The sequence below is a fragment of the Kogia breviceps genome, chromosome 9, assembly GCF_026419965.1.
Source record: "Kogia breviceps isolate mKogBre1 chromosome 9, mKogBre1 haplotype 1, whole genome shotgun sequence".
Taxonomy (NCBI): domain Eukaryota; kingdom Metazoa; phylum Chordata; class Mammalia; order Artiodactyla; family Physeteridae; genus Kogia; species Kogia breviceps.
Genome location: NC_081318.1, coordinates 75,675,175 through 75,697,026, shown reverse-complemented (window position 1 = coordinate 75,697,026; position 21,852 = coordinate 75,675,175). Strand labels below are relative to the sequence as shown.

General features: G+C 40.7%; 2 protein-coding genes across 4 annotated transcripts in view; one reads left to right on the top strand and one right to left on the bottom strand.

The window, feature by feature from the left end:
* Positions 1 to 5,248, top strand: part of IGF2BP3 (insulin like growth factor 2 mRNA binding protein 3) — a 140,606-nt gene extending 135,358 nt beyond the window's left edge. The window contains exons 13-15 of the mRNA XM_059074162.2: positions 1,732 to 1,863; positions 2,540 to 2,653; positions 2,943 to 5,248. Of these exons, the coding sequence (XP_058930145.1) occupies positions 1,732 to 1,863; positions 2,540 to 2,653; positions 2,943 to 3,041 (345 nt within the window). The 3' untranslated portion in view covers positions 3,042 to 5,248. The remainder of the gene's footprint in view (positions 1 to 1,731; positions 1,864 to 2,539; positions 2,654 to 2,942) is intronic.
* MALSU1 (mitochondrial assembly of ribosomal large subunit 1) overlaps positions 1 to 21,852 on the bottom strand; it is a 34,560-nt gene that overhangs the window by 8,267 nt on the left and 4,441 nt on the right. Inside the window, exons 3-6 of one of the 3 annotated variants that reach the window (XR_010842264.1) lie at positions 9,513 to 9,594; positions 7,975 to 8,166; positions 6,260 to 6,341; positions 3,907 to 5,213 (exon numbers count right to left, since the gene is read on the bottom strand). Coding sequence is in view for 1 of the 3 variants with exons in the window: in XM_059074191.2 (XP_058930174.1) it covers positions 7,979 to 8,166; positions 9,513 to 9,594 (270 nt within the window). In the remaining 2 variants the exon portion in view is untranslated. Of the gene's footprint in view, positions 1 to 3,906; positions 5,214 to 6,259; positions 6,342 to 7,950; positions 8,167 to 9,512; positions 9,595 to 21,852 lie in introns of those variants that run through there. The other 2 variants (XR_010842263.1, XM_059074191.2) reach the window with 2 other exon arrangements.

Sequence of the window (21,852 nt, the reverse complement as noted above, 5' to 3'; positions counted from 1 at the left end):
TGTTAACAGGATAACTTTTGTTTGTTTGTTTTTGCGGTATGCTTGCCTCTCACCGTTGTGGCCTCTCCCGTTGTGGAGCACAGGCTCCGGATGCGCAGGCTCAGCGGCCATGGCTCACGGGCCCAGCCGCTCCACGGCATGTGGGATCCTCCCGGACCGGGCCATGAACCCGTGTCCCCTGCATCGGCAGGCGGACTCTCAACCACTGCGCCACCAGGGAAGCCCCAGGATAACTCTTTAACCTTAAGCCTTACTTCTCTTAGCTCTAAAATGTGGCTAAGTTAACAAGTGCCCAATTCTTCCCTCCTTTTAAACCATCACTTTCTTTGACCTCTATTTTCCCATGGGCCATTTTTCACTAAAAAGCTGAAGCTTTTTTCACTTCATTTACAGGAAGAACAGGAAACAAAAGGAGGTGCTTTGAGATGTGGGGTACAGTTGGCTAGCCTCAAACTTGGGTCAAGAAATTTACTTCCTCATACCAGCCTTGTGGTCCAGGCAGTTCAGATCAAAACTCAGAGATGCTGAAAATTGCTTCCTATCCCAGACTTACAGAGGCAGTCACTTTTAGTTTGAAATACTAAAAGATAAATACAAACATCAATTATGGTCTTATTATTCTATAAATGGAATTAATAACTATCTTGGAATTTTCATAATGCTTATATGCCAGGGAATTCAGTTTGTGTTGTTCAGTTGTCTTAAATGGGACATTTAAGAAAAGCTATAATGCTTAAATGTCATTTATGTGATCAATGATAATTACAAATAAATTATTTTATTTTAGACATTTAAGTAATAGTAAGCCTCCTAACCCATATTTTTTTCTTGTGAATTCAAGAGATTGTTTCAGAGGACAATGTATATCCATTGCGTCCTTTGACTGTGTTGATAGCTACATCTGTGGCCTGAGACTTTGAGGATGAATGGAAGATAGGGTACTAAGATGGTTTGTTGTTGTTTTTTTTTTTTCTGTAACCCCCTAAAATGAGCTTATCATTTCTGCACCAATGAAAACGTGTTGGGTACTTTTGTTTTTGTTCTCTGCTGTGGCAGCTTGTCAGATGAAACCAACTCTGACTTCTTTTTCCTTTGGTGTATACCAGAGCAAATTAATGGTTGTACATAATAGGAGAGATTTATTATGTATAACTTCTAGTTGTATGCAGCAAGTGACAGGATATGTTTGACTATAACTGTCAGATGTGTATGTTAACTTGATTTTGTAGCCTTAGTCGAAGTAGAAACCATCTGGCTAAGATGAAGAAATGTTTAACTAGAAAATTCCTGGCTGGCCCATTTAGACATCGGCTTGGCTTCTTGTGAGCCTTGCATAGGTGGCTCTGTAGTTCCTCTGCAGTCCCTCTTACTCATTGCCAGCATGAGAGGTTTTACCTTTCAAGACTGGAGAGCAAATGGTCATTTGCAAAAATTTATTTTAGTTAGGCTAACTGCTAACTTATTGCCTTTAACCGTTTTTGTCAAAAGTATATGGTTTAATCTTATTTCATCATTCAGTTGCCTCATCTGTGATGTATAGTTATTATTGTTGTCAACCTTTTCTAGGACTTCCTTACTTTTCCACCTCTTGTGCAACGTTCCACAATCTATCAAATGCAGATGTATCACTGCAAAGGTCTGTTCCAGTGGATCCGGGCCATCTTTAAAGTTAATGGACCTTTTTGCATTTCCTACATGAATGACACTGATGAGATATGTTCTCATCTGTAGGCTCAGGGAAGAATTTATGGAAAAATTAAAGAAGAAAACTTTGTTAGTCCTAAAGAAGAGGTGAAACTTGAAGCTCACATCAGAGTGCCATCCTTTGCTGCTGGCAGAGTTATTGGAAAAGGAGGCAAAACGGCAAGTACTTCAGCAAAACCTGTGCAGTGGTATGAAAGGGAAAGCGTTGAAAGGTACTTAGGAGTTCCAAGTCCCTAAATTTTGGCTAACTTATAAAAAGCAGGACCGTCTGGGCCAAGGTTTGGAGAAGATTGCCTTCTGTTCCTCCTGAGTGTTGGTGTCAGCTACCAGTGAAAGCAGTGCCTCTCTTTCAGACCACTTTGTATGGGAGAAATGTCTCATATTTATAAGGGGCATTTTGCATTTTCTGTTGATGTACATCAGCTTTTTACTTTTATTGTGCAAACACTTAATGACATGAAAAGAAACTTTAAAATATTTCATCTACATTTATAACTTATACCTCTATAACTGAAAAAAGCAAATGGTTTCCAATTTCTAACACATAAAACTTCCAAGTCATTTTCAAAGCTATTTACAATTCTGAAGTGATTGAAAGTGTATATTTTGGAATCAGATTTTCAGGGGGTTGAATCTGGTTTTGTCATTAACTTACGCAACTGTGGGCGAGTCAGTTTCTTTCACTAAGGCTAATACTAATAAATGGATAGAATTATTATTATTAGATGAGATTATAAATATAAAGCCAAAGCTCAGTATTTTGACACATAGGAAATGGTAATTTAAAAAAAAAAAAAAAACTCCACTTAACATGATATGTATTTATCTCCTTCAGGTGAATGAGCTCCAGAATTTGTCAAGCGCAGAAGTTGTTGTTCCTCGTGACCAGACGCCTGATGAGAATGACCAAGTGGTCGTCAAAATAACTGGTCACTTCTATGCTTGCCAGGCAAGTGGGCTCTGGTGTGATAAGTGAGCTTTTCTGCTGCTTTCTTCTTCCTGAGTGGTCCTCCTCCCATGCGTGTCCCCATGTCATATAAATATTTCAGGCTGCTTGGTGCTTAACACCTTTAATCCCCCTTTTAGCAGTTGATTTCAGAGACTCTGCTAGGAAACTAATAAGTATGTATCTTTAATCTTCAAATAAATTTCAATTTGAAGTTGTTGAAATGGAAGAGTAAATTAACTTTTGGTCATACTTGATCAGGTAGAAATTTCAAAGCTCTCTCCTACTGCAGGTTGCCCAGAGAAAAATTCAGGAAATTCTGACTCAGGTAAAGCAGCACCAACAGCAGAAAGCTCTGCAAAGTGGACCGCCTCAGTCAAGACGGAAGTGAAGGCTCAGGAGACAGCCCACCACAGAGGCAGATGCCAAACCAAAGACAGATTGCTTAACCAACAGACGGGCGCTGAACCCCTATCCAGAATCACATGCACAAGTTTTTACCTAGCCGGTTGTTTCTGAGGACCAGGCAACTTTCGAACTCCTGTCTCTGTGAGAATGTATACTTTATGCTCTCTGAAATGTATGACACCCAGCTTTAAAAAAAGAAGAAAATTAGGGGGTGAGGGAGGGAAAGAGAGGAGCTCTGCACTTCCCTTTTGTTGTATTCTCAGTATAACAAATATTCTAATTTTTCTTAATACTCATTCCCCCATAATGCCAGAAATTGGCTTAATGGTGCATTTACTAAATTCATCAAATAAATAAAAATAGATTGCTCCTATGTCCAGTTGTTAAAATTGGATCAGAATAGAATTATTACAAGAACTTAAATGTTAAGCTATTAGCATAGAAAAACTGTTCTCAGTTTTATCTAACACTAACACAAATAACCTAAGGGAAGTGCTGAATGGTGTTGGCAGGGGTATTAAATGTGCATTTTTACTCAACTACCTCAGGTATTCAGTAATGCAATGAAAGCAAAATTGTTTTGTTTTTTTCTGAAAATTTTATATACTTTATAAAGATAAGTCCAACTGTTTTTTAAAAAATAAAATTAGCTAACAGGCAAATAACTGAGAAAAAAATTTTACTTCTGGCTGGTGATAGTAAAGCTGGAAAATTAATTTCAGGTTTTTTGAGGCTTTTGACAGTTATTAGTTGGAAAATCCAGTAAATGTTCAGTGATATGGAGCAGTGCCTGTATTTGGAGAGCAGCAAATACCATTTATTTTTTTGTTTATGGTAGGGAAGTTTTTGATGGTACTAACAGAGCAAAGTGGCTGCAGGAGGTTTTGGAACGGCTAGTTTTAATAAATGGCTTCAGGAGACTTCAGGGTTTTTTTGTTTGGCTATGTGATTGAATGCATAAATGCTTTGTGCTTTTGACTATCACTACCTAAAGCAAGTGTATCTATGGAGACATGCAGCTCCTGTGAACTTTAAATTGATTGGCAAGAAGAAAGCTTCAGCTTGCCTTACAGGATGCTTAGTTTGCCAATATATTTCAGACCAGTTGGTCTATGCTTGGAGCAGACCCCAAAAGAATTGCTTTGTGAAGACCAGTCAGACGGTGTGACAGTGTTTAAAGGCAATAAAAAGGCTACATCTCCCTTGCCAGGCACTGTCATGAGCCTCACACTAAGCTATTTTGAAGATTTTAAGCAATGATAAATCAAGAAGAATGAAAGGCCACCTAGAATATTACATAAATTGCAGCAGGATTTCTGTATTCTCTGCAACCAGTTATTTGAAAATAAGTCAAAAGGTAGAAAAATACAAGAACAACTTTTGGAATATAATTTGAATGACTGTGATATAATACATTTGACCTTTGATACTGAACGCATTCGCCCATTCCCTAACTTGATGGCAAAGCCTGGTATGTACAGTTATGTGGGTGTGGGTGGTCTCCAAGGCCACACTGCTCTCAGAATTGTGTTTCTTTTGTTCATTAAATGATCACAGTCGTCATATTATACTGATCTGAAGGGCGTATATAATAACCCTTAAATCATTTTGCTTCATTTGTATTTCAAGATGAATTTCTACAGACTAGGTAAGTTTTTCTGAAGATCACTGTATCATTTAAACATTTTGAAAATGACTTGAAATGTTTTCCTAAATGTTTTCAGAAAATCAGTTTATTTTGTAGTTTTAGCCAAAAAGTGCCCTTTTTGTCACTGAATTCATCTAGCATTCATCATTTTCTTCCATACAATGAATTGCTTTAAAAAAAAAAAGTTAAATGGACTGGCTTTCTGGTTGGATTTTGGGTAAAATGTGCTTAAGGCCAGAGCTCTTCCTCAGTATTTGATTTTTCCAACTTTTTTTTTTTTTAAATACAGATAGGTGCTACATTTATATCTGCCTGTTTAAATTCTGTCATGTTTCACTTCTAGCCTTCTAGTGTGGCAAATCATGTTTTACTTTCAATTAAGCATTGGTAATGGAGTATCTGGTAATACTAGGAAATAATTCTGTTGTAATTGAGTTTTGTACTCACCACATATGGATCATTCCTCATCTGTAACGTGCCCCAAATGCAGCTTCATTTTCCAGATACCTTGATGCAGAATAAAGTGTTTCATTATCAAGTGCAGCCTGCTGTGCAGTATGTTTTATTGTTGGCTTTTCAAATTAATGTGAATGTCCTGAATTTGGCCAAAGTGTATTTTTAGTATGCTACGTCAATCTCAAGGTAGGCACCAGTATCTACCAATGTCCTTACTGTGAACCTAGATAATACTGTTGCATATGAACTGAGAACTAAAGGTTTTATGTTACAGGACCAGTGGGGTGGTTATGTTTTCTGCTATATTTTTAAAAAATTTTTGGCTATACTATTTACAGAATAAGATTTAAACTTGGAAAACACTTTGCTAGGCCTGGAAATGAGCATTCCTAGCACTGTGGAATGAAATGCCCCCAAAACCATGGTCAAATTTATGACCATGAGGGGCCCTGCTGACTGGAAATTGGCACTCGCCATTGGCACTTGCTGTCTGCCTCTACAAAGATTAAATCACGAGCCGCTGCAGCTGCTGACCTTCAACACCTCCTGAAAAGGAGTTCAGAGTGGTGAACAGGAATGAGGCACTCTGTGCTCTGGCAAAAACTGGCAGAACAGGCCTTCAGATAGATAGATAGATAGATAGATAGATATTTTCAGGAGAAGATTTTATGGGCCCAGATTCTTGCATCTTCTCGTACCTAGAGAAGCACTAACATCATTAATAGTGATATCTGCTTTGGCTATTAAGGGGAATATTACAATTAAGAGTCAACAATTAAGAATCAAAATGGAGTAGCTATGGTTTAGACATCCAAGAAATAACTAGATGACACTGTGGATGTGATTTCAGGCAAGTCCTTGTATTGCTAAGAACCTGAGTTTTCTGAGCTGTCAGACTTGGATGCCACCAGCCATTCTCAAAATAATGTCTGCTGGCAGCTGCAACCTTACTTTTTAAAGGTCTCCTCTTGTAGCTATTACATTTTTAGACAAAGGAATTGCTTTACATCATACATTAACAAAAAGAAGAGACATGTTTGATGACCAATAGCACCTATTATCTATGTGTTGATACCACATTAAAAGTTAAAACCTACCTCAATAAAACTAGACAGCTGGCTACGTGGCTACAAGTCTCCCCAAAGCACCAGGTCCAGCCTGTGTTTCAGCCTTATTCTCCTGAAAAGAAATGACGTTTATTTTGCCTATTAAAATCCCGTTGTCACTCCTCCAGCTACTTCGGATTGTGTCTGTTACACCACAATGGCAGACCAAGGGATTAAGATTTTAACCCTACAAGACTCAGATCCAGGAACTGGGAATCAGAAGTATTTCCAGTCCCGTGTCTATTCTCCAAATTGAGGCAGGACTATGCCGTATTGTAGCAGGAAGCGGCCAGCACTGTTGTCGCCCAGTTCCCTGAACTGGAGCTGGGCAGGACTCTGGAGGGCTCCAGAGTACAAATCCTTGCTGTGTCCCCTGTTTCTTATTTGTAGGATATAGGCTTCACTCAGCCTCCTTGACCTTCCCTGAGTTCCGAAGGGCAGATTCAAACCGTTGCTCATCAGGGAAGGGAGGGGATGCAAAAACAGGGGAGGAGCTGTCAAGTAGTGGTACAGCCTTGGGGCAGGGTCCTGGTTCCACCTCAAGGAGTATGCATAACAATATCTTTGAGTTCTGCAGGAACTAAGGCCCCCACCCAGGTGGAGGATGGTAACTTCAGGCTGAGTGCAAGATTCCTGAAGCACTGTCCTAGTACCTCACTACCAATCGATCAGAAGAAAGTCACACACCCTGCAGCCCTCACCCCAAATTTTGCCTGCCTTTCCTGGGCCTGGTGATGACCATCCTGTTCGGCCTCCTGTTTGGCCCTTGTCTGTTTCAACTGCTTAGAAGGTTCATCCCCCACAGGGTCCAACAGTTTCAGCTAAACTGCTGTTACTACAAGGATGAATGCCAGTTTCGGGCACAGAATACCTCCATTTAGAGCAGGTAGAGAGAGACTTCTACTCTACTAGGCAGGACTACACCAACTCTCATCAGGAAGTAGTTAACAGAAGAAAGAGACCTCCTCTCCAATTCCCAAGAATTACCTTGAGTATGAAGTCTCTCAGGGAGGAGTTGTTAGGGGAAACACTTAAACTGCCTGCCCTGGCCAGGGAACACAGTAACCACTTGCATGAGTTATCTTAAACAGGAGGTCCTGGTAAGGAATGCAGAACTAACAAGCTACTACCAACTGGAAGAATTCAGGAAAGGTCCAAAGGAGAGAGGAGACTTCAGTCTATATGTTCTGCCAACCTCCCAGAATCTTTCTCACTGGAATCCACCTTGGCTGAGCAATGCGTGCACCACCAAGAAGGACCCCGAGTCAGAATGATTGGCCAGAGACAACCCAGAAACTAACCCCATTCCCATAAAACACGAGACTGTGAGCCATGTGGTGGAGCAGTCCTCCTGGGTTCCTTTACCCTCCTGTTCTCCACCTGGGTGCCCCTTCCCAATAAAGTCTCTTGCCTTGTCAGCAAAAAATAAAATAAAAATAAACTGAGCAGAGAGCGCAAGTAAAACACAGGGGCCAATGCAACTTCCAGGAAATCCTGCTGAGATCTCAGGAACAAAGATAATATATTAATTTTAGTTTCAATGTACTGATTCACAGTGTGAGAATTAGCTCACTTACCTACAATTTCCATGTCAGTTGGCATTAGTGTCCATGGATAAGACTTGTTTTGACAACAACCAGCTGGGCAGGGTTTAGGAGTTATTAAGTGACTCAATCCAAATCTGAAATGACTAAAGCAGTTCATACCATTTTATTCACATTTAAACTCCACAGGAGCCAGAGATGAAGTGTCATCTTCTATTCCAAGAATGAAGTCTTCAGGTAAGGTCTCAGGTGCTATCTGAGCTAACTGGTCATCATAAGAACGAAGGGTCCATAATTTCTCTAATTCATAGGTTTCTCTGGTTTCTGGAAGCATCAAATGAATCACCATGCTGCCTATCAAGGACAGATAAGACTTGCAATGAAGAAGCAGTTCATTTGCTTTTTACCCTTGTGATCTCACAAACCTCTGTGACAGAACAGTGGTTCTCAAAGTGTGAACCCCAGATTAGCATTACCTGAGCACTTGTTAGAAATGCAAATTGTGGACACCATCCAGCAAAAATACCACAGAAGTGATGCTGTGCTTTTCTCAGTGCATCATACAGGAGGTATATGATATCAATATGTAACATTGCTCATGATGGGGTTCGCTTGGGAGACAGTCCTCCGAGGGTATCATCACATTTCTGCACAGCCTGTGAGCAAAGCACTGACAGGCTTTTGTTCTGGACTATATTTTTAAGGATGTTGGCAAATATTCTCAGAACTACTGTCTCCCTCTGGATCAAAGCACAAGTATGCTTACAGCAGTGGTTTTCAATAAGCGACATTTTTTATTTTCACAGTTGGGGGGGTGGAGAGGAGAAGAACATCCTACAATGCACAGAATATTCCTCCGCACCTGAATTACCTGGCCAAAAATGGTAACAGTGGCAAGGCTAAGAAACAATGACATACAGCCTTGGCCAAAAAAGTGTTTTCAACCAGAGCAAATGCAGGCCTGCTTCCTGCCCATTACAAAAGATGTAGATACCCTAATCTCAGGGTTCTTCTCTTAGAACTTTGTGTGCAGGTGTCATCTGTTCCTGTGTTGCTCAGGGACCCTGGTGCAAAAACGGTGCTTGACGCTGGCTACTGCTATTGCTGAGTAGCAAACTGTGCTTCATCAAACCTGGACTAACTTGTGAGCTTACACGTAAGATAAAATCTCAGACCCTTCACAGTTCTTCAGTTACTGTTTTTCCCTTTGTATTAACTATCTTCTGGGGAAATACTTTGAAACTATGTATGTATTAATACCCAAATGTGTTAAATCTTTTCAAAATTCTAGTCCTCTGCTCTTTTCCTGTGCCTAGAATATCCTTCACCTTATCTGAGTTATTTAAGGCCAAGGTTATGTGTACCCCAAGGTGCCTTCCACCACCACTAGGGGATCTCTCCCATGTTATCCATCCTGTTCTCCAGCAGCTTTCTGACCTGTATGGCAACTTACATACATACCATGTGAGATGAGGATTTCACATGTGAATAATATCAACTAAGTTATAAGAAAACTTATTTTAGACACACTTCAAAAATTGTATGCAGAGATAATAAGAACCTGCTGTATAAAAAAATTCTAAAGTTAAAAAGAAAAATGTATGAGAAACACTGAGATCTCAATCCTTTTACAACTGAAAATAGTTCAAGATTAGTGCAATATCAAATATTTATCTGTAGAATGTGCCAAAATAACTTACCAAAGTCCACACAGAGCCAGTCATCAGTGTCCTTCCCTTCGATCTTAACATGAGGCTCACTTTTACATTTCAAGTATTTGTACTGAAAAAAAGCCAGATCACACATTAAAGGGGAAGAGGTAGGGAAAAATCTGTTCTGTTCTTATTGGAGGGTCTGGGGTATTTTTCTTGGTCTTAATTTCACAACTAGCTTATTCATTCCTCACAGCTACACCATGCCCCTTAATATAAACAGAGGGAAACTTTTTTCCCCCTTAAATCCTACCCACCTCCTACACCCCTCCCCTGAATCCTCCTGCAAACCCTTCTGATGGGGCCACCTCACTCATTTACCAAGGTGCCGCAGAGGCAGGCCTCAACTCTCTCAATATCCACTTCTCACATACATCATCCCTTCTGTCCATCCCAGCTTCCTTTCCCTCTCAGGGGAGACAGATGCTGCCTTCCTGTTTTAAGGCTAGGTCTTCTCAGCTCTAATGACTCCATCTCATCTACTTTCATGATAGTGTTAATGGGATTTTATCATCCCATAATCTCTATTCCCAGCAGATTCCATGAATGGTCTAAAACAACAAATACACTAATGTTAGAAAAAAATACTATTACAAGACAAGGACATTATATAACAATGAAAGGGTCAACCAACCAAGATGACATAACAATTAGAAACATGCACCAAAAATCAGAGCTCCTAAATATATGAAACAAACACTGACAAAATTGAAGGCAGAAACAGAGCAACCCAGTAATATAAGAGACTCAATACCCCATTTGCATTAATGGATGGAAGATCAATAAAGAAATAGAGAATTTGAACAACAGTACAGACCAATTGAACCTAACGGACATTAACAGAACATTCTACCCAACAACAGCAGAATACACATTTTTCTCAAGTGCACATGGAACATTCTCCAGGATAGATCATATGTTAGGCAACAAAACAAGTCTTAATAAATTTGAAGATTAAACTCATATAAAGTATATTTTCTGATCACAATGAAATGAACTAGAAATCAACAGAAGTAAAACTAGAAAATCCACAAATATGTGGAAATCAAACAATTGTTTTATTACCTTAAACAACTGATCAAAGAAGAAATCACAAGGGAAATTAGAAAATATCTTGAGACAAATGAAGTTATAGAATGCAGTGAGAGCAGCAGTAAGAAGGAAATCTAAGAAGGAAATTTATAGCTGTATATGCTTACATTAAAAAAAGTTGCCCAAATCAACAACATGAATTTATACCTTAAAGAACTAGGAAATGCACCATCAAAAAATCGACAAATAATAAATGCTAGAGAGGGTGTGGAGAAAAGGGAACACTCCTGCACTGTTGGTGGGAATGTAAATTGATACAACCACTATGGAGAACAATATGGAGGTTCCTTAAAACACTAAAAATAGAATTACCGTATGACCCAGCAATCCCACTCCTGGGCATATATCCAGAGAAAACCATAATTCAAAAAGACATGCACCCCACTGTTCATTGCAGCACTATTAACAATAGCCAAGACATGGAAGCAACCTAAATGTCCACTGACAGAGGAGCGGATAAAGAAGATGCGGTACCTATACACAATGGAATATTACTCAGCCATAAAAAAGAAAGAAAGAATGACATTTGCAGCCACATGGGTGGACCTAGATATGATCATACTAAGTGAAGTCAGACAAAGACAAGTATCATGATATCGCTTACATGTGGAATCTAAAAAAAAAAAATGGTACAAATGAACTTATTTACAAAGCAGAAAGAGAGTCACAGATGTAGAAAACAAACCTATGGTTACTGAGGGGGAAAAGCGGAGGGGGGGTGGACAAATTGGGAGATTGGGATTGACACATACACACTACTATATATAAAATAACTAATAAGGACCTACTGTATAGCACAGGGAACTCGACTCAATACCCTGTAATGAACTATATGGGAAAAGAATCTAAAAAAGAGTGGATATATGTATAACTGGTTCACTTTGCTGTATACCTGAAACTAACACAGCATTGTAAATCAACTATAGTCCAATAAATATTATAAAATAAAAAGAACCAGGAAATGAAGAACAAATTAAACTTAAAGCTGGCAGAAGGAAGAAGTCAATGACCAAATTAAAACAAAATAGACAAAAATCAATGAAACCAAGATTTCGTTTTTCTTTTCTTTTCTTTTTTTTTTTTTTTTGTGGTACGCAGGCCTCTCACTGTTGTGGCCTCTCCCATTGCGGAGCACAGGCTCCTGACGCGCAGGCTCAGCGGCCATGGCTCACGGTCCCAGCCACTCTGCAGCATGTGGGATCTTCCCGGACCGGGGCACAAACCCGTGTCCCCTGCATCGGCAGGCGGATTCTCAACCACTGCGCCACCAGGGAAGCCCAAGATTTCGTTTTTCAAAAAGATCAACAAAATTGACCAATAAACCCCCAGATAACTAAAATCAGAAATGAGTGAGGAGACATTAGAGATACAACAAACTGGAAAACCCAGAATAAATGGACAAATTCCTAGAAACACACAACCTACCAAGACTGCATCATGAAGAAAACAGAAAGTATGAAGAGCCCTATTCAATAATAGCCAACAGGATTGAGTCATTAATCAAAAGCCTCCCAACACAACTGTATCTCAAACAAAAGGGTGGGGTATGGAGAAAAGAACACACAGAGAAGAAGGAAGGAAAAAAACCTCCCAACAAAGAAAAGCCCTGGACCACACATCTTTTTCACTGGTGAATTCTACCAAATACTTAAACATAAGCTGACATCAAATTTTGCTAAAACTCTTCCAAAAAACTGAACAGGCAGGAACACTTCCTAACTTATTCTATGGGAGTAGCATTAACCTGATACCAAGACCAGACAAAGACCCTATAACAGAACACTATAGACCAATATCCTTGATGAATACTGATGGAAAAATCCTGAATGAAATACCAACAAACCTAATTCAATACCGCATTCAAATAATTATATACCAACACCACATGGGATTTATTCCTGGAATATAAGGATCATTCCAAATGAAAAAATCAACGTAGGGACTTCCCTGGTGGCACATTGTTTGGGAATCCACCTGCTAATGCAGGGGACATGGGTTCGAGCCCTTGTCTGGCAAGATCCCACATGCCATGGAGCAACTAACCCCGTGTGCCACAACTACGAAAGCCTGTGCTCTACAGCCCATGAGCCACAACTACTGAGCCCATGTGCCACAACTACTGAAACCCAAGCACCTAGAGCCTTGCTCTGCAACGAGAGAAGCCACTGCAATGAGAAGCCTGCACACTGCAACAAAGAGTAGCCCCCACTTGCCACTACCAGAAACAGGCCACGCACAGCAACAAAGACCCAACAGAGCCAAAAATAAATAAATTTTTAAAATCAATGTAATATCAAAAAAAAAAAAAAATCAATGTAATAAACCACATTAACGAAACGAAAGACGAAAACCACAGGATCATTTCAAATTTATGCAGAAAAAGCATTTGACAAAGTTCAATACACTTTCATGATAAAAACTCAACAGAGATAAGGAAAAAAAAAAACCACCTAACTTAAGGCAATAAAGGCCATACATGAACAGCCCATGGCGATTAGCTATCATCATACTTGAAAGCAAAAAACTGAAAGTTTTTCCTCTCAGATCAGGAACAACACAAGAATGCCCACTTTTGCCACCTTCTATTTAGTACAGTACTGGAAGTTCTAGCCATGGCAATTAGAGCAAGGGAAAACAACAGAAAAAAGTGACAAAATTGGAAAGGAGGAAATAAAATTGTTTCAGTTTGCAGATGACATGTTCTTTATATATAGAAAACCCCAGGGCTTCCCTTCCCTGGTGGCGCAGTGGTTAAGAATCTGCCTGCTAATGCAAGGGACATGGGTTCGAGCCCTGGCCCAGGAAGATTCCCACATGCCGCAGAGCAACTAAGCCCACGAGCCACAACTACTGCACCTGCGCTCTAGAGCCCGCATGCCACATCTACTGAAGGCTGCACACCTAGAGCCCGTGCTCCGCAAGAAGAGAAGCCACTGAAATGAGAAGCCTGTGCACCACAACAAAGAGTAGCCCCTGCTCGCCGCAACTAGAGAAAGCCTGCATGCAGCAACGAAGACCCAACACAGCCATAAATAAATAAATTTATTTTAAAAAAGAAAAGAAAACCCTGAAGATTGCACCCAAAAAAAACCTGTTAGAAAAAATGAATTCAGCAAAGTTGTAGGATATTAGATCAAAACCCCAAAATCAGTTGCGTTTCTGTACACTTAATAAGCAACCTGAAAAGAAAATGAAGAAAACAATTTTGGGACTTCCCTGGTGGCACAATGGTTAAGAATCCACCTGACAATGCAGGGGACACGGGTTCGAGCCCTGGTCTGGGAAGATTCCACATGCCGCAGAGCAGCTAAGTCCATGCGCCACAACTACTGAGCCTGAGCTCTAGAGCCCACGAGCCACAACTACTGAGCCTACATGCCACAGCTACAGAAGCCCATGCACTTAGAGCCTGTGCTCCACAACGAGAAGCCACCGCAATGAGAAGCCTGCACACCACAACAAAGAGTAGCCCCCGCTCACTGCAACCAGAGGAAGCCCGTGTGCAGCATCGAAGACCCAACTCAGCCATCAATCAATAAATTTTTTTAAAAAAGAAAATATTTCTCTTTACAATAGAATCAAAAAGGATAAAATACTTAGAAATAAACATAACCATGGAAGCAACACTCGCACACTGAAAACCACAAAACGTTGCAAAGATGCCACCAATAATCACACTCTGTATCCATGAAATGGAACAAAATATTGTTAAGACTTTATCTACAGATTCAATACAATCAATCTCTATCAAAGTCCCAGTGACTTTTTTTTGTAGAAATAGAAAAATCCATCCTAAAATTTATATGTAATCTAAAGAGACCCCAAACAGCCAAAAACAATCTTGAAAGAGAGGAGCACAGTTAAAGATCTGAAGTTTCCCGATTTAAAAACTTACTACAAAGCTACAGTAATCAAAACAGTGATTAAGATAAACTTACAGACCACTGGAATAAAATAAAGAGCATACAGGGTCAAATGATTTTTCAACATGGATGCCAAGTCCATTCAATAGGGAAAGGCAGGGCTTCCCTGGTGGCACAGTGGTTAAGAATCCGCCTGCCGATGCAGAGGATGTGGGCTTGTGCCCCGGTCCGGGAGGATCCCACATGCTGCAGAGCGGCTAGGCCCATGGGCCATGGCCACTGAGCCTGCGTGTCCAGAGCCTGTGCTCCACAATAGGAGAGGCCACAACAGTGAAAGGCCTGTGTACCGCAAAAAAAGAAAAAGAAAAAAAAAAAGTGAAAGGCAGTCCTTTCAACAAATGGTGCTGGGAAAACTAGATTATCTACATGCAAGAGAATGAAGTTGGAGTCTATCTGACACCATCTACAAAAACTAACTGCCGGGCTTCCCTGGTGGCGCAGTGGTTGAGAATCCGCCTGCCGATGCAGGAGACACGGGTTCGTGCCCTGGTCCGGGAAGATCCCACATGCCGCGGAGCAACTAAGCCCGTGAGCCATGGCCGCTAGGCCTGCGCGTCCGGAGCCTGTGCTCCGCAACGGGAGAGGCCACAACAGTGAGAGGCCCGCATACCACAAAAAAAAAAAAAAAAAAAAAAAAAAAAAAAAAAACTAACTGCCAAAGACCTAAACATGAAACCTAAAACTATAAAACTCTTAGAAGAAAACACAGTGGATAAGATTGGTTCAAGATGGCAGAGTAGAAGGACGTGCGCTCACTCCCTCTTGCAAGAGCACCAGAATCACAACTAACTGCTGAACAATCATCGACAGGAAGACACTGGAACTCACCAAATAATATACCCCATATCCAAAGACAAAGGAGAAGCCACAATGAGATGGTGGGAGGGGCACAATCACAATAAAATCAAATCCTATAACTGCTGGGTAGTGACTCACAAACTGGAGAACACTTATACCACAGAAGTCCACCCACTGGAGTGAAGTTTCTGAGCCCCATGCCAGGCTTCCCAACCTGGGGGTCCAGCACAAGAGGAGGAATTCCTAGAGAACCAGACTTTGAAGGCTAGTGGGATTTGACTGCAGGACTCAAACAGGACTGGGGAAAACAGAGTCCACTCTTGGAGGGCACACACAAAGTAGTGCGTGCATCGGGACCCAGGGGAAGGAGCAGTGACCCCACAGGACACTGAATCAGACCTACCTGCTAGTGTTGGAGGGTCCCTTGCAGAGGCAGGGGGTGGCTGTGCCTCACCGTGAGGACAAGGACACTGGCAGCAGAAGTTCTGGGAAGTATTCCTTGGTGTGAGTCCTCCCAGAGTCTGCTATTAGCCCCACCAAAGAGCCGGGTGGGCTCCAGTGTTGGGTCGCCTCATGACAAACAACCAACAGGGAGGGAAACCAGCCCCACCCATCAGTAGACAAGTGGATTAAAGTTTTACTGAGCTCTGCCCAACAGAGCAACACCCAGCTCTACCCACCACCAGTCCCTCCCATCAGGAAACGTGCACAAGACTCTTAGATAGCCTCATCCACCAAAGGACAGACAGCAAAAGCAAGAAGAACTACAATCCTGCAGCCTGTGGAACAAAAACCACATTCACAGAAAGAAAGACAAGATGAAAAGGCAGAGGGCTATGTACCAGATGAAGGAACAAGAGAAAACCCCAGAAAAACAACTAAATGAAATGCAGATAGGAAACCTTCCAGAAAAAGAATTCAGAGTAACAATAGTGAGGAGGATCCAGGACCTCGGAAAAAGAATGGAGGCAAAGATTGAGAAGATGCAAGAAATGTTTAACAAAGACCTAGAAGAATTAAAGAACAAAGAAACAGAGCTAAACAATACAATAACTGAAATGAAAAATACACTAGAAGGAACCAAAAGTAGAATAACTGAGGCAGAAGACGGGTAAGTGACCTGGAAGACAGAATGGTGGAATTCACTGCCATGGAACAGAATAAAGAAAAAAGAATGGGGTCTTCCTAGGTGGCGCAGTGGTTGGGAGTCCTCCTGCCAATGTGGGGGACACAGGTTCGTGCCCCGGTCCGGGAGGATCCCACGTGCCGTGGAGCGGCTGGGCCCGAGGGCCATGGCCGCTGAGCTTGCGCGTCTGGAGCCTGTGCTCCGCAGAGGGAGAGGCCACAACAGTGAGAGGCCCACGTAACACAAAAAAAAAAAGAGAAAAAAGAATGAAAAGAAATGAAGACAGCCTAAGAGACCTCTGGGACAACATTAAATTCAACAACATTCACATCATAGGGGTCCCAGAAGGAGAAGAGAGACAGAAAGGACCTGAGAAAATATTTGAAGAGATTATAGTCGAAAACTTCCCTAACGGGGGAAAGGAAATAGCCACCCAAGTACAGGAAGCACAGACAGTCCCAGGAAGGATACACCCAAGGAGAAACACACCAAAACACATAGTAATCAAATCAACGAAAATTAAAGACAAAGAAAAGTTATTAAAAGCAGCAAGGGAGGGGCTTCCCTGGTGGCGCAGTGGTTGAGAATCCGCCTGCCGATGCAGGGGATGCGGGTTCGTGCCCCGGTCTGGGAAGATCCCACATGCCGCGGAGCGGCTGGGCCCGTGAGCCATGGCCGCTGAGCCTGCGTGTCCGGAGCCTGTGCTCCACAAGGGGAGAGGCCACAACAGTGAGAGGCCCGCGTACCGCAAAAAAAGAAAAAAAAAAGCAGCAAGGGAAAAATGACAAATAACATACAAGGGAACTCCCATAAGGTTAACAGCTGAGTTCACAGCAGAAACACTACTAGCCAGAAGGGAGTGGCATGATATACTTAAAGTGATGAAAGAGAGCAACCTACAACCAAGACTACTCTACCCAGCAAGGATCTCATTCAGAGTCAACGGAGAAATCAAAAGCTTTAGAGACAAGCAAAAGCTAAGAGAATTCAGCACCACCACACCAGCTCTACAACAAATGCTAAAGGAACCTTCTCTAAGTGGGAAACACAAGAGAAGAAAGGACCTACAAAAACAAACCCCAAACAATTAACAAAATGGTCATAGCACATGCTAAAGGCACTTCTCTAGTCAGGAAACACAAGAGAAGGAAAAGACCTACAATAACAAACCCAAAACAATTAAGAAAATGGTCATAGGGACATACATATCAATAATTACCTTAAACGTGAATGGATTAAATGCTCCAACCAAAAGACACGGGCTTGCTGAATGGATACAAAAACAAGACCCATATATATGCTGTCTACAAGAGACCCACTTCAGACCTAGGGACACATACAGAGTGAAAAGTGAGGGGATGGAAAAAGATATTCCGTGCAAATGGAAATCAAAAGAAAGCTGGAATAGCAATACTCATATCTGATAAAATAAACTTTAAAATAAAGAATGTTATAAGAGACAAGGAAGGACACTACATAATGATCAAAGGATCAATCCAAGAAGAAGATATAACAATTATAAATATATATGCACCCAACATAGGAGCACCTCAATACATAAAGCATCTGCTAACAGCTATAATAGAGGAAACTGACAGTAACACAAAAATAGTGGGGGGGGCTTCCCTGGTGGCGCAGTGGTTGAGAATCCGCCTGCCGATGCAGGAGACACGGGTTCGTGCCCTGGTCCGGGAAGATCCCACATGCCGCGGAGCAACTAAGCCCGTGAGCCATGGCCGCTAGGCCTGCGCGTCCGGAGCCTGTGCTCCGCAACGGGAGAGGCCACAGCAGTGAGAGGCCCGCATACCGCAAAAAAAAAAAAAAAAAAAAAAAAAATAGTGGGGGACTTTAACACCTCACTTAAACCAGTGGACAGATCAGCCAGCCAAATAGAAAATCAATAAGGAAACACAGGCTTTAAATGACACAATAGACCAGATTGATTTAATTGATATTTATAGGACATTCCATCCAAAAACAACAGATTACACTTTCTTCTCAAGTGCACACGGACAATTCTCCAGGATAGATCACACCTTGGGTCACTAATCAAGCCCCAGTAAATTTAAGAAAATTGAAATCATATCAAGTATCTTTTCTTACCACAATGCTATGAGATTAGAAATCAATTACAGGGAAAAAAGCGTAAAAAACAAACACATGGAGGCTAAACAATACGTTACTAAGGGATCACTGAAGAAATCAAAGAGGAAATGAAAAAATACCTAGAGACAAATTACAACAAGAACACGAAGACCCAAAGCCTATGGGATGCAGCGAAAGCAGTTCTAAGAGGGAAGATTATAGTAATACAAGCCTACCTCAAGAAACAAGAAAAATCTCAAATTAACCTCACACCTAAGGAACTAGAGAAAAAAGAACAAACAAAACCAAAAGTTAGCAGAAAGAAAGAAATCATGAAGTACAGAGCAGAAATAAATGAAACAGAAACAAAGAAAACAATAGCAAAGATCAATAAAACTAAAAGCTGGTTCTTTGAGAAGGTAAACAAAATTGATAAACCACTAGCCCAAAAAAAGGGACAAAAAGAGGGAGAGGGCTCAAATCAATAAAATTAGAAATGAAAAAGAAGTTACAACAGGCACCACAGAAATACAAACCATCCTGAGAAACTACTACAAGCAACTCTATGCCCATAAATTGGACAACCTGGAAGAAATGGACAATTTCTTAGAAAGGTATAACCTTCCAAGAATGAACCAGGAAGAAACAGAAAATATGAACAGACCAATCACAAGTAATGAAATTGAAACTGTGATTAAAAATCTTGCAACAAACAAAAGTCCAGGACCAGATGGCTTCACAGGTGAATTCTATCAAACATTTAGAGAAGACCTAACCACCCATCCTTCTCAAACTCTTCCAAAAAACTGCAGAGGAAGGAACACTCCCAAACTCATTCTATGAGGCCATCACCCTGATACCAAAACCAGACAAAGATACTACAAAAAAGGAAAATTATAGACCAATATCACTGATGAATATAGATGCAAAAATCCTCAACAAAATACTAGCAAACAGAATCCAACAACACATTAAAAGGATCATACACCATGATCAAGTGGGATTTATCCCAGGGAATGCAAGGATTCTTGAATATACACAAATCAATGTGATATACCATATTAACAAATTGAAGAATAAAAACCATATGATCATCTCAATAGATGCAGAAGAAGCTTTTGACAAAACTGAACACCCATTTATGATTAAAAACTCTCCAAGAGTGGGCACAGAGGGAACCTACCTCAACATAATAAAGCCATATATGACAAACCCACAGTATCATTCTCAATGGTGAAAAACTGAAAGCATTTCCTCTAAGATCAGGAATGAGACAAGGATGTCCACTCTCACCACTATTATTCAACATAGTTTTGGAAGTCCTAGTCATGGCATTCAGAGAAGAAAAAGACATAAAAGGAATACAAATTGGAAAGGAAGAAGTAAAACTGTCACTGTTTGCAGATGACATGATATATACATAGAGAATCCTAAAGATGCCACCAGAATACTAGAGCTAATCAATGAATTTGGTAAAGTTGCAGGATACAAAATTAATGCACAGAAATCTCTTGCATTCCTATTCACTAATGATGAAAAATCTGAAAGAGAAATTAAGGAAACACTCCCATTTACCATTGCAACAAAACGAATAAAATACCTAGGAATAAACCTAACTAGGGAGACAAAAGACCTGTATGCAGAAAACTATAAAACACTGATGAAAGAAATTAAAGATGATACCAACAGATGGAGAGATATACCATGTTCTTGGATTGGAAGAGTCAATATTGTGAAAATCACTATACTACCCAAAGCAATCTACAGATTCAATGCAATCCCTATCAAATTACCAATGGCATTTTTTACACAACTAGAACAAGAAAGATTAAAATCTGTATGGAGACACAAAAGACTCCGAATAGCCAAAGCAGTCTTGAGGGAAAAAAATGGAGCTGAAGGAATCAGACTCCCTTCAGACTACACTACAAAGCTACAGTAATCAAGACCATACGGTACAGGCACAAAAACAGAAATATAGATCAATGGAACAGGATAGAAAGCCCAGAGATAAACCCACGCACCTATGGTTAACTAATCTATGACAAAGGAGGCAAGGATATACAATGGAGAAAAGGCAGTCTCTTCAATAAGTGGTGCTGGGAAAACTGGACAGCTACATGTAAAAGAATGAAAGTAGAACACTCCCTAACACCATACACAAAAATAAACTCAAAATGAATTAGAGACCTAAATGTAAGAGTGGACACTATAAAACTCTTAGAAGAAAACATAGGAAGAACGCTCGCTCTTTGACATAAATCACAGCAAGATCTTTTTTGATCCACCTCCTAAAGTAATGGAAATAAAAACAAAAATAAACAAATAGGACTTAACAAAACTGAAAACCTTTTGCAAAGCAAACTACAAGCAAGACGAAAATACAACCCTCAGAATGGGAAAAAATATTTGCAAACGAATCAACGGACAAAGGATTAATCTCCAAAATATATAAAGGGCTCATGCAGCTCAATATTAAAAATACAAACAACCCAATCCAAAAATGGCAGAAGACCTAAATAGACATTTCTCCAAAGAAGACATACAGATGGCCAAGAAGCACATAAAAAGCTGTTCAACATTACTAATTATTAGAGAAATGCAAATCAAAACTACAATGAGTTATCACCTCACATTGGTTATAATGGGCATTATCAGAAAATCTACAAACAACAAATGCTGGAGAGGGTGTGGAGAAAAGGGAACCCACTTGCACTGTTGGTGGGAATGTAAATTGATACAGCCACTATGGAGAACAGTATGGAGATTCCTTACAAACTAAAAATAGAATTACCATATGACCCAGCAATCCTACTACCGGGCATATACCCAGAGAAAACCATAATTCAAAAAGACACATGCAGGGCTTCCCTGGTGGCGCAGTGGTTGAGAGTCTGCCTGCCAATGCAGGGGATACGGGTTCGTGCCCCAGTCCGGGAAGATCCCACATGCCACGGAGCGGCTGGGGCCGTGAGCCATGGCCGCTGAGCCTGTGCTCTGCAACAGGAGAGGCCCGCGTAACGCAAAAAAAAAAAAAAAAAAAGACACATGCTCCCCAATGTTCATTACAGCACTATTGACAACAGCCAGGACATGGAAGCAACCTAAATGCCCACTGACAGACGAATGCATAAAGAAGATGTGGTACATATATACAATGGAATATTACTCAGCCATATAAAGGAACGAAATTGGGTCATTTGTAGAGACGTGGATGGATCTAGAGACTGTCATACAGAGTGAAGTAAGTCAGAAAGAGAAAACAAATATTGTATATTAACGCATATATGTGGAATCTAGAAAA